This window comes from Lynx canadensis, chromosome A1 (genome assembly GCF_007474595.2).
Source record: "Lynx canadensis isolate LIC74 chromosome A1, mLynCan4.pri.v2, whole genome shotgun sequence".
NCBI lineage: Eukaryota > Metazoa > Chordata > Mammalia > Carnivora > Felidae > Lynx > Lynx canadensis.
Genome location: NC_044303.2, coordinates 25,203,718 through 25,216,591, shown reverse-complemented (window position 1 = coordinate 25,216,591; position 12,874 = coordinate 25,203,718). Strand labels below are relative to the sequence as shown.

At 44.3% G+C, this 12,874-nt stretch overlaps 2 protein-coding genes across 3 annotated transcripts in view; one reads left to right on the top strand and one right to left on the bottom strand.

Annotated features, from left to right (window-relative positions):
- COG3 (component of oligomeric golgi complex 3) overlaps positions 1 to 9,122 on the top strand; it is a 72,582-nt gene extending 63,460 nt beyond the window's left edge. For both annotated transcript variants that reach the window (XM_030310996.1, XM_030310991.1), the window contains exons 21-23: positions 1,371 to 1,498; positions 2,777 to 2,875; positions 7,397 to 9,122. In XM_030310996.1, coding sequence (XP_030166856.1) covers positions 1,371 to 1,498; positions 2,777 to 2,875; positions 7,397 to 7,426 — 257 coding nt within the window. In that variant the 3' untranslated portion in view covers positions 7,427 to 9,122. The remainder of the gene's footprint in view (positions 1 to 1,370; positions 1,499 to 2,776; positions 2,876 to 7,396) is intronic.
- Positions 9,123 to 10,728: 1,606 nt separating this feature from the next.
- ERICH6B (glutamate rich 6B) overlaps positions 10,729 to 12,874 on the bottom strand; it is a 56,264-nt gene continuing 54,118 nt past the window's right edge. Inside the window, exon 12 of the mRNA XM_032593476.1 lies at positions 10,729 to 10,929. Within this exon, the coding sequence (XP_032449367.1) occupies positions 10,729 to 10,929 (201 nt within the window). The remainder of the gene's footprint in view (positions 10,930 to 12,874) is intronic.

Genomic DNA, 12,874 nt, shown 5'->3' with positions numbered 1-12,874 from the left:
CCTCCACCCTTTTTTTTTTTAACTTATTCTGTATCTTGGAGCCCTTTCTATACCGCCACATCCAGCTCTGTGCATCCTATTTAATGGATGTGTGGAATGCATCACTGTAGCACAGTTTGATAATTCTATTAATAGATAATGTATGTAGTATTTTTTCCCCACCCATTCTTTTATAAGTGTCCCTGTACACACGTATTTTGGTATTTTGTAAGTATATTCGTAAGGTAAGTTTCTCGTAGTGGCAGCGTTCAGCAATAGAGTATGTGTGTATTTTCAGTTTTGCTAGACCTTGCCTAATATCCTCTAGAGAGGTTGAACCAATTTATATACTCCAGGGGCAGTGGACTAGACGGCCTGTTTCTGCACACCCTTAACCAAATGTGGATATCCACAGTCTTAGTAATTTTTACCAATCCAAAAATATCTCCATTGTTTTTTGCTTGTTTGTTTGTTTTTGAGAGCGAGAGCGAGAGAGGGAGAGTGTATGCCTGCCAGGGAGGGGCAGAGAGAGAGAGGGAGAGAGAGAGAGAGAGAGTCCCAGTCAGGCTACATGCCTAGCATAGGGTGGGTGGGGGTGGTTTGATCCCATAAACCGTGGGATCATGACTTGAGCCAAAATCAAGAATTGGACGCTTAACTGACTCAGCCACCCAAGCGCCCCGTCCATTGTTTTAATACACATTTCTTTAATCATGAGTGAAATTGAACATCTTTGAAATTATTAATCATTCTTTTCCTTTACAGCTTTCTAGGTAGTGTCCTCTTTTAAATCACCTCATACAGATTACTATTCTTCTTTTTCATTTGTATTTCTTTTCAGACACTATACAGTGGGCTGTGTAATTACGTCAGTTACAGTCTTCTGGAATTCTGTACCCTTTCTGATAATACAGCATATGAATGTAACAGATGGGTTTTTAGTTACCATTAAATATGTGTGGATATTGTTGGGATGATCTCACAAGACAAGAGAGCATCTCTTACTGTGAGTCAGTTCTGTAAATGAGTAAGCTCATTCATAAGTAATTCTTCCTAGTGTCTCTCTGCAAATAATTTTTTATTTTATCTTAACTGTCACCTAGGAATTCCAGAGGAACACTATTATAGCCCCTATAAGCGTCCTGAAGGGTATTGGGGGAATTCTTTTGCTGCCCCAGCCTTTGGAAGTAGAATTTTGTATATAGCAGATACGTAGTGAATGTTTATAGGGCTTGTAATTAAACTTGGTAGATAGGAAGAGTGGAAGAAAATTGGGGGGCACATGGAGATCTTTTCTTTGGCCGTTTTTCTCTCCCTTTATTCCTCTGAATGAAAATGGAAGTGTTTCTTCCCTTTTTCTTTGTAATACTAACAAGGTCCATTCTTTCCAGCAAAGGTCTGTGAGCTTGTAGCAAGTGCCTACAAGACAATAAAAGCGAAGCTGCCTCTGACCTTGAGAAGTATGTCGTTGTACCTATCCAATAAAGATACAGAGTTCATCTTGTTTAAACCTGTTAGGGTGAGTATTGTGATATTTTATTTGAATGTTGGCCAGTCTCTTCAAGGGTTCTTGCCGTGTCTACTATTTTCTTCTTCCTGTGAAATTTAAAAATGTTGGTATACGATTCTAGGAAAGTTGATTAATGATCACTGTGATTCTTGAAGGGCTTACAAGCCAGCACCTGCCTGATTATATCCTCCCCACACCTTTGTTTTAAGTTCTTTATGTTACCTATGGCAACAAGATACTTTTGACCTTAAAGTACAAATTAGTAAAAAAAAAAAAAAAAAAAAAAAAGTCATCAGACCCTAACATTGAATGCAGCCCAATACTTGAGAAAGCACCATTTCAGGAATTATGCTTCATTTTACTGGTGAGTAGTGGAAATAAATGGCTTGCAGTGGCCACCCAGGGATTAAATGTCAGAGCAAATTTAGTGCTCATAACTTCCAGCTCTGTGTTGAGCTCACCTCTTTACCGAAGCATTGGTTGATTTTTAAAGTACATTCTATGTATCTGGAAACTTTATTATCTTTTGTGTGAGAAATTGCTGCTGGGGGCTCTTACTGTTCTTGGGGGGGACCTGGGGGGGGTAGGGGGGTGGGGACACGGCTTACTAGAGTTTAGTTTTTCCAGGGAGTGTATTCTGGTAAGTCTTAGGTTGTGCTAGCATGTGAATTATTAAGTACAAATTATATGTCTTTGGTAATCTGATGAAAGATACATTTCCTCCACTGTTTGGCTAATATCATTAAGATTTAGCATTCTTGGAGGGTTGCCTGGGTGGCTCAGTGGGTTAAGTGTATGACTGTTGATTTTAGCTCAAATCATGATCTCATGGTTTGTGAGTTTGAGCCCCACATCGGGCTCTGCACTGACAGTGCAGGGCCTGCTTGGGATTCTCTCCCTCTATCCCTGTCCCTCCCCTGCTTGCATGCTCTGTCTCTCTCAAAATAAATAAATATTAAAAAAAAAAAAAGATTTAGCATTCTTAGAGAGAGGCAGACCAAGGAACAGACACATGACTGTAGAGAACAAACTGATAGTTAGCAGAGAGGAGGCAGGCAGGTGAAATAGGTGATGGTGATTAACGAGTACAGTTGTCATGATGAGCAGTATGTGTTTATGGAAGTGTTGACTCACTATATAGAACACTTGAAACTAATATCACACACTATGTTAACTAGAATTTAAATGAAAACTTAAAAAGATTTAACATTCTTGGTGCTTCGTGTTCAAGACAACCACATGTTTCCGGTGACTCATTTAATATGATTGCCTCTTCTTCTTTCTAAGAATAATATTCAGCAAGTTTTCCAGAAATTCCATGTTTTGCTGAAGGAAGATTTTAGCCCTGAAGATACCCAGATCATTGCTTGTCCTTCTATGGAACAGGTAATCCATCATCAGAAGATCCTTGTTACTTTTTTTTTTTTTTTTTTTTTACATTTATTTATTTTTGAGAGACAGAGTGAGACAAAGTGAGAGTGGGGGACAGGCAGGCGGAGTGGGGGAGAGAGGGAGACACAGGATCGGAAGCAAGCTCCAGGCTCTGAGCTGTCAGCACAGAGCCCAACGCGGGGCTCGAACTCATGAACTGTGAGATCATGACCTGAGCTGAAGTCGGATGCTCAACCAACTGAGCCACCCAGGTGCCCCTTTTCAAAAAAAAAAATTTTTTTTTGATCCTTGTTACTTTTATTCCTTCTTGGTTGTTTTACTTGAATAGATAATGTCTTTGAGTAACTATGTTTTTAATTTTAATTAAAAAAATTATACATTACTGCGGTACCTAGGGTGGCTCAGTCAGTTAAGTGTCTGACTCTTGATTTTGGCTCAGGTCATGATCTCATGGATAGGAGACTGAGCCCCACGACGGGCTCCATGCTGGGTATGGAGCCTGCTTAAGATTCTCCCCCCCCTCCCCCCTCTCCCTCTGCCCCTCCCCCGTGCATGCTTGCTCTCTGTCTCAAAAAAGTAAAAATTGTACACTGTTCTATTCTGATGAGCAGGAATTCAAACTTTGAGTTGCTGGCTCAGTTTTTTGGTGATGGCTTTATAATTTTGCTTTTTAATCCTTTCTGATATTGAACGTTGCTGTGTTTAACATGAATGAACTGTTTGTGAAAATTCAAATAATGCTGTTTAAGTTTTTAAATAATTTTATTTGAAGTATGCATGAAATGAGGCCCACATTTCAAATGAAAAAAAAAGTTATTTTAGGGATTCGATGTTAGGGAGAGAGAATGAAACACTTCTAAGTTTAAAGAACTGAATATAGAGCTCAGTCTGTGTTTACTATTATTCATATAGTATATGAATAGTATATTATATATATGAATAGTATATTCATAGTATATATATATATATGAATAGTATATTATTCAGTTTAGCCAGCAAGTTTTTATTGAGCATGTGTTATGTATTAGAGTAGGCTGGTACTAAGGAGGGTATTTTGTTTCTGGTGTTAAGTTTGGTATAGCTTACAGGTTTTATATGTGTAAGGACTAGAAGCTGTGGGAACCTAATCAGAGTGGGTGGAGAGTTGGGTGAAGGACTGCAGGCAGTGAGTGTGGGTGAGTCTTTCAGGGGGTTTTAACACGTTGGGAGAGAAGAGTTGTAGCTGGAGGAGAAATGGGGTCTTTTAAAAATTGAGATAGAACTCCTATGCCATAAAATGCACCCTTGTAAAGTGGACATTTCATTGGCTTTTAGTATATTCACTAAGTTGTACAACCATCACCACTATCTAATTCCAGAACATTTTCATGCCCTCCCAAAAGAAACCTCATACCCATTAGCAGATTCCCTGTTCCTCCACCTTCTATAATTTACTTTTTGTCTCTATGGATTTGCCCATTCTGTATATTTCATTAAATGGAATCATACAGCATGTTTCCTGTTAGGACTGGCTTCTTTCTCTTACCAGAATGTTTTTAAGAGTCTTCCATGTTTTAGCATGTATCAGAACTTTATTCTTTTTATGGCTTTATATATTCCTTTATATGGGTAGATGGGTCATATTTTAAAAAGCTGAGTCTATGGTTCCAGGATTTTAGTTAAAATACTTCTTTTATAAATCGTTTGAAGTAATTATGTGCTGTGTGATTATACTACTAATTTGATATAGTTAGGTTTTTTCCACCACTTTGATTTAATTTTGTTTTTTTATTATATAAACTACTTACATGGTTCCCAAGTCAGAATTCTAGAATAAGGTAGAATTGGAGACGTCCTGCTTTCCTTTCAGTCCCCTCCAGCTTTTCCTTCCTTTACCTTATAAATAAATATTATTTGTTACTGGATTATCTTTCCTTTTTTTTTTTTTTTTTTCTTTTAAAGATGGGGGAAAATGCATGTTTGTATATTCATGAGGATCCAGAGAAAGGGAGAAAATGATGCTGGAAAAAATGCCCTTGAGTGGCGAAGTGGGGGACGGAACTTGGAGGGTGGAGCCTTTGTTAGTTCATAGGTATGGGGTGTTCCGTCGTGAAAGGAAAGACAACTGAGTGTTTGGGCACACGTGGGAGGTGGTGGACAGGATAGGACCTCATAGAAGTTCTCATCTGATGGCTTCATGTTTGTGAGTGAAACGGGAAGCAGGGTCATCATTAAAAGGGAGGAGGCAGGCTCATTTGAGTTCCGTGGTTAAGGATCCAAGAGAGACCATTCAGCATGGTTGACTGGTTTTCCTCCAGTTGTGTCCAGCGGCGTGAATGTGGGTGTTGGGTAGCCAGGTGGGGCTTGCCTAAAACATGCAGACTCTGCGCTCCCACTAGACTCCTGCAGGCAGGATGCACACGTTAGTGTATGTGTATGTTTGTAACTTAAAAGTTCTGTGGTAGGTAATCACTCTTAGGGACAACTCAGTTGCTTTGCTCTGCCTTTGTTCAGTGTTCTCTTGATGAACTGCTACATTGGTTTCATGAGATACCAGTAGGTCGCCACCTACAGTTTGAAAAACACTGATAGAGAGAGACCCATCATTCTGTGCCTGGATCCTCTTTCAGAACCATTAACCTTTTCTAGATAAAAATAATAATAAATAATAATAATAATAGCTGATATTACTGACTGCTGCCAAGCACTATTCTAAGCATTTGATATATATTATCTTATTTGATCTTCACTTGACTCCCCTATATTTGCCCCATTTTATCGATGAAGAAGCCGTGGTCCTGAAAGGTTAAGTAGCTTGGCTGAGTTACGCACAAGGTAGGAACCAGAGTCTTGGATTGTTGCTGGAGGGAACCCTCTGGCTTACTGTTGCCCATTGGGGAGCACCTCGCCAGCTCAGTTGCTAGAGTGTATGACTGACTCTTGGTTTTCGGAGTCATGAGTTCAAGCCTCATGTTGGGTGTAGAGGTTACTTAAAAAAAAAAAAAATTCCCTGTAAATGGAATGTTTGTGCCCTGTTTTCTTAAGATCCAATATATAGCACACAGATTTTGGGGGTAACTTTTTTTTGTTGTAATTTCAAACTTATAGGAATAAGGTAATATTCCTTATGGTAATATTGGTAATAAGGAACTTTACCCAGTTGTTTACATTTTCCTCCATTTGCTTTATCTTTAGTTTTCTCCCTTCCCCTCCCACTCCACCCCTCTTTTAAGCAATTTGAGAGGAAGTTGGGAGACACTGTGCTCCTTTACTTGGAAATGGTTGTGTATTTCCCAAGAACAAGGAATTCTTTGACTCTACCCCCACGCAGTGATCAAAATAGGAAATATAACATTGATACTATTATCTAATTGACAGTCCATAATCAGATTTCTTCAGTTGTCCCAGTAATGTCCTTTATAGATACGTCTCTCCTGGTCTGGGGTCCAGCCCAGATGTTGCTTTCAGGTGTCACTTCTCTTTAGTTTCTTTTAACCTGGAGCAGCTCTTCAGCCTTTTGGGCTTTGTGTGTGTGTGCGTGTGTGTGTGTATTTATTTTTTTGTGTGAGAGAGAGGGCGCAAGTGAGCAAGGGCAGAGAGAAGAGAGAAGGGGAGCTCACCCAAAGTGGGGCTCGAACTCATGAACCATGAGATCATGACCTGAGCCAGTCAGATGCTTAACCGACTGAGCCACCCAAGTGCCCCTTTTTAGCTTTGTTGACCATGACAGGCCAGTTAATATCCCTTTATTTGGTGTCGTCTGTTCCGTCATGATTAGATTGAGGTTTTGTATTTTTGGCAGGAAAAACACAGAGGTTATTTTGCATCCCTCTCACCGGAAGTGCAAGTTTATAGAAGAGATTAAGGGACAATTATTTTGATTACTGAAACAGTTTGTCCTGTGTGGAAGGGTTCCTTGCCGAGTTCATTTAACCGCAAGTCTTGTCGCCCGGCTGACAGATTGTCCGTGTGCAGACTGCAGTCCCCCTGCCCCGCCCCACGGTGTGTCGGTTTCTCTGGTTGTCCTTGGGGGCCGCTCCGTGTCACTCCCTCCTTTACCGGGTGGGCAGGGTGCTCCAGGGGTCAGGCAGAGTTCGCGTGTGAGCTGAAATTCACTCCTCAGTCCTGTTCTTATGCATTTAAAATAGTCACTCACAAAATTCAGCTTATATACAGCGCTTCCCACAATACACTCTGCACAGAAAAAGGTGAAACTGATTAGATTTATTTCTATCCCTTGTCAGGGTTAGGATATAGGGTTTTTTTCCTTGTCATTTTCATTGGATTCTAAATACGTTTGATTCGGTGACCCTTCACAGGCCGCCACAAAGCCCGCTGCCCCGCGGCTGCTTTAGAAATCAGAACAGCATTGTGGGTCCAGCCACGTTCGTTTGGCTTCTTAAAACTCTGAGGCTTTTTCTCTCATTCTTGTTTTTTGTTTGTTTTTCCTCTCATTCTGATTTGAGGATCTGAGCAACGTTTTTGAGTGTGATGTTCTACAGCAGAACTAACATAGCCCTTCACTTTGCTTTTCAGCTGAACCTTCTACTGTCCGTTTCTAAATAACCAGGCCCGGCGGGCCGTGCGTGCCGATGTCTGTCCGGTTGGAGCGGGCTGGGAAGTCTGGCAGCCTGCAGGACACCGAGGAACTGTCTGTGGGAATGTCCCCGAGAACCACGCAGGTGCGCTGCTCAGTGCTGACTACAGAATGAAAAATAAGCAGAGTGTTGGAAAGATTGGTGTTTCCCTTTTAAAAACATCACAATGCCAAAGATTAATCTAGGCATGTGAGAACTGCCTTCTTTAAATGGTCACGAGAAACGGGAGTTTTTCGGGGTAGCTGTGGTGGGCACGCAGTGAAATGGTTCTTAGCAAACGACGTGCAATGAAAATCGGTTACAGTAAGGGGCGCGAAGAAGAACTTTATAGAAATACAGTTAATTAGAAAGCTTCTAAGAGTAAGGTTTGTTAAAGCCTGAAACACTGCAACACTTTGAGCCACTGAACATTCCACAGAGGCTATTTTTTTTACTTCCAGAAATCTCATTTCTACACTCTATTTAATGTAATGTTTCTCCTATCACTTTGAAGTTTAGTTTGAGGTAGATTGGATGCATCTGAGAACACACTCTGCTTTCCTGGGAATTTGGGGTGTTATCTTTTCTGCGTGTTTGATGTGAGGTAGTTTCAAGATGCAAGGACTCCGTGTAAGGTCCCAGTGTCTGTACTCCTTGAACTGCTTAGGTGCAGAAACGTTCAAAAGCAGGGCCTGGCGCCTCCCTACAATAGAGATGTGCCGTATCTTTAATGAGAATCTTCACGGTGCAATAGTCTGTGTTTGCGAGTGGGAAGTACCAATTAAGGTGGCTTAAATCCGGCACGTCGGGGAGAGAAGGAAACCTGATGAATAGTGCGTCTCGTGCACGAAGGTTAGGGTCACCAGCTTTCTGTGCACTGCCTTCGGTTTTAGTAGCTCTTGGAAAAGTGAACACCTCCGTGTCCCGTGCATCCGTTCATTGGCTGTGCTGGGCCCCAGGCCGGTGGGCCTCTAGCCCTGCTACAGCAGGAAACGTTCTACTAACCGAGACCAGGAGGATGAAGGTGGCCCACCCCTTGACATCTCCCGTACTCTGTCGGGGATCATCACATAAATTATGCACATCTCTGAGTTTTCCTGCTGAAAACTGTTTCCTGATTGGATAGGCTGCTTTTTGGTTCAGGAGGAGTTGGGAATTATTCAAACACTATCTCGGAGTAGAACACTGATGAGGGTTCTGGAATGTAGCCAGCAGACCTCATTCTGCAGGACCGTAGGGCATTTCTCATCCCCTTCAAGCAGACTCGCGGTGTGTAGATAGGTTGCATATCCCGATGTCTGTCATTTTAAACAGGCCACTCGTTTTTCACCTCTGTTTAAATTGGTGACGAATGTGGCTTGATAGAGCTTAGCAGTCTATTTTGGGAAGGAAAGAGGTGAAGAGGGTCCATATTCATTCTTTGACATGAAATGAATGATGCAGGAAGATTATATTTACTTCCACTTACTATTTTAAATACATGTCTAATGAAATAAACTGTAAAGTATCCCGTTTTCTGTATTATATGTACATTTGATTTTTTAATAACCTTTCCAAAGAAATGAGGGCATGATTATTGTACATTACTGTGACTGATTTAATCTGATGTACAGAACAAGTTGTGTTCTACTTAAGGATAAAAATATTTGATGGCACTCATTCTTGTATTTTGAATCTTTTATTCCCGAAACACTCGAACATCTTACAAAGTGCTAAGTAGGTGGTAGCGATCCAACTTGTTTGCTAAATGAATATTTGTTTAAATCTGTACAGTTTCAAGTGTTTACTTATACAAAGAGTGTACATACTTTCAAATAATTAATTTAAAATGCTTTATATTATTTGGCTAGAAATCGCTGTTTTTAATAAATGTGAATTTTTTTAAAAATAAAGATTTTCGCTTCCTACTTTGTCCTTACATGTCTGTAATGTGCATGGATTCTTTTTAAAAATATTTTTCGATTGAAGTTTTTAGTGAGGTAGCTTGTGATTCACATGCCGTTATGAGAAATAGTAGTGGGAGAAGTTTCTCCCAACGGGAACATCGTGTGAAGGTAGGACGCATTATCACAAGCAGAATATTGACATTGGTACGCTCCGCCAACCTCTTCAGATTTCCTCAGTTTACTTATACTGTGTCGATCTTTTAGTAAGATAATTATTGTGGAAAGACATTTTTGAATCATCTTAATATGTTTCATCAGTTGAAAGATAATTTTTTTCTTTGTTTGCAAAACTGCCAATTTCCTGAATACCATCAGCACAAGTAGTCGTGTTGAAATTTAGTGTTATTGAAGTAGCAGTAAAAAGTCTGTATTTTGCCCCTGGCTTAACAAGCCCATATCTTTAGATTCCCTTCTGCTGTTTATCATGTTGCAAGAAAGAGTAGTCAACCTTAGTTTTCAGAGAGGTATTTGGTGAGAGAATGTTGCTTCTCGGAAGAGAGGGACTTCATTGCTCCCTCCCTGGAGCGCCTGTCCCTGGTGGTGGCTCCACTAGCTTGCCTGTCTTCTGATGGCCTTGTCTGTCTTCTGCACCTTTGTCCGGCTGGCCTCGCCTCCTCCCTACCCTTCCTCCAGATCTGCCCGCTCCTTGAGGGCGCGCACAGAAGATGCCGCTGTCTCACTTGGGCAGGAAAGGGCTCTGTTGGAAGGAGATGGGGGACTCGGACAGACCAGAGGCTGGAGGGCCAGAGGGACAGGAACCGGAAACATCACAGATCTACATGTTTTTTTCAAAACCAAAGGAGCTGGTCCAGCCCACGGCAGTGGTAGGGTCCTGGACTGGGCGTCGTCACAGCTGCTTCCTCTTGGGCAAGCTCGGGACGACAGTGTCTGTCTGTCCCAGTTCCTACTGATTTATTGCCTCTCAGCTCCACATCCACCTTTTTTTGGCCCCTCTTTTATTTATTTATTTATTTATTTATTTATTTATTTATTTATTTATTTATATTTATTTTTATTATTTTTTTTAACGTTTATTTATTTTTGGGACAGAGAGAGACAGAGCGTGAACGGGGGAGGGGCAGAGAGAGAGGGAGACACAGAATCGGAAACAGGCTCCAGGCTCTGAGCCATCAGCCCAAAGCCTGATGCGGGGCTCGAACTCCCGGACCGCGAGATCATGACCTGAGCTGAAGTTGGACGCTTAACCGACTGAGCCACCCAGGCGCCCCGGCCCCTCTTTTAGACTCGGGAGCTGGACCCTGAGAACATTCCTCCTTTGCCAGTGGGTGCAGGGTTAGGCTTCCCAGGGGAAGGGGCCTCCTGTTTCTGGTGTGTTATTTTCCGTCTACACGCAGCTGAGGCAGTGGCAGTGCTTGGGAGGCTGGCGGCGCTCGCTCTCTAGGGAGATTTCTTGAGCTTTCTTGGTCTCCAAGTAGGAAGCGTGCAGCACTGCGGTGAAATTCCCCACCAGCCAACGGGGGCGGCCGGCCTCCCCCTTGGTGCTGGTGGGGGCCCCTCCAGGTTCTTGGTTCGCTGCTGGGCTCCTCTGCAGAGAGGGGAGCGGAGGCGGGGAGGGGGTGGGAACCCAGGCCTTGCATCTGCTCTTCCTGCTTTTCTGAGTTCTCTTTGGGTTCTCGTTTAGCGTCAGCTGGTTAATCCTTTATACTACATTTTCTCCGTTCAGATCGTTCAGATTACCGGGGCGGCTTGTGTCCCGCCTGGACCCTGACTGATGCAACCCTGTTCACAAAGCTTCTGTAGTGGGAGGCAGGGCGCGGCTGCCCCCCAGAGCCACTCACAAGCGGGGATTTCCTTCGGTAGAGGCTGGAGGTTGGACAGCCAAGGAAAGATACCGCCCCACCATGTCTCCACGTGCTCTATTCGGGTCTGCCCCAGATGCCCACTCTCCCCAGGTCCCTGCACAGGCCGTCAGCTCTCCCGTGGGCCCCCAGCGTGTGCCCCCACCGCCACCCCCCCTTCATTCTGTGACCCCGTCCCTCTCACCCAGGGGACTCTGCTTTGCTGTGCTCCACCACAAAGGAACGGTTACGCTGTTTTGCTCTTGCTTGCTGCTCTGATGCCCGCACGGTAATCCCCCTGGGGGCAGACAACCTGTTGTTTTCTCTTTGGACCCTGAGCACATGGCAGGTGCTCGGTGTGTGTCTGTTGCACGACCTCATTAGTTACTGAATTTGTAATTTTGTGGGCAGCGCACGAGGCTCCATTTGCCTTGGGGTGTGTGCGCACCCCTTATGGTACTCGTGAGGAGACCCTTGTGTGTAACCGAGCGGGTTGGTGTGCATAAAGGGACCAACTCAGTTCATTTTCATTTCCCAGGGAAGTACCTTTCCCCCCGCAAGTCACTGAAGATAAAATGATAATAAGTCAGAATTTGCCCTCTCTGGAAGGTGAGGGTCTGGAAGGGGCCCCAGGGGGAGGCAGAGAGTGTGTCACCGGTTGAATTGTGTCCCCCTCCCCCTACATTCCTGTGTTGAAGTCCTCCCCCCCCCCCCCCGTAGGACTGGAAACGGGACCTTATTTGGAAATAGGGTTGTTGTAGACGTGATTAGTCAAGATGAGGCCATACCCGAGTAGATCAGGCCCCTCATCCAGTGTGACTGGTGTCCATATAAAAAAGGGGAATCATACACACACACACACACACACACACACACCTGCCAGGTCCTCCTATAAAAAAGGGGAATCTCACACACACACACACCCGCCAGGCGCTCCAGCCACGCTGAGGACCCACTAGAAGCCCAGGTGCTCGTATAAAAAAGGAGACGGACACACACACACACACACACACCCGCCAGGCGGTGCTCGTATAAAAAAGGGGAAACACACACACAAACACACACCCACTAGAAGCCCAGGTGCTCGTATAAAAAAGGAGACGGACACACACACACACACACACACCCGCCAGGTGCTTGCTCCAGCCTTGCCGAGGACCCACTAGAAGCCCAGGAGGACCCACTAGAAGCTGGGCGGGGCCAGAACACAACCTCGCCTCCTGCCTTCGGAGGGAAGCCCTTCATCCGGGACCTCCAGCCGCCAGAGGCCTGCGACAGTAAGTGTCCGAGGTGGAAGGCACCCGGCGCGTGGCCTCTGCGAGGACAGCGCTGGCGCACATTGGGGGGGGGGGGGGGGGTGTGGGTCTGGCTCTGCCGCGTGGCCGGCCGGCTGGCGGGTCGCCTCGTTTCCCTCCCGGTCTGGGAGGTGATTCGCGTTCCCTGAGGAAGGTAGTCCCTGATGGCCGTGCCGTTGTGTCCGCTCTTGGGTAACACCGGCACGGAGGGGCCGGAAATCCATACTTCCGTGTGAAATCTCTGGTCTTTGAACTGTTGGCAACGGGATACGTTAAAATGGGGCTGACCAGACGAAACGCCTCTGCGAGGCCACCTGTTTCCAAGCTCTGCATTAGTGGAAGAGTGCTGTCAGGTTTGCGAAAGGAGAAAGATCCGGGCGAGGGCCCGGCCGCTGAT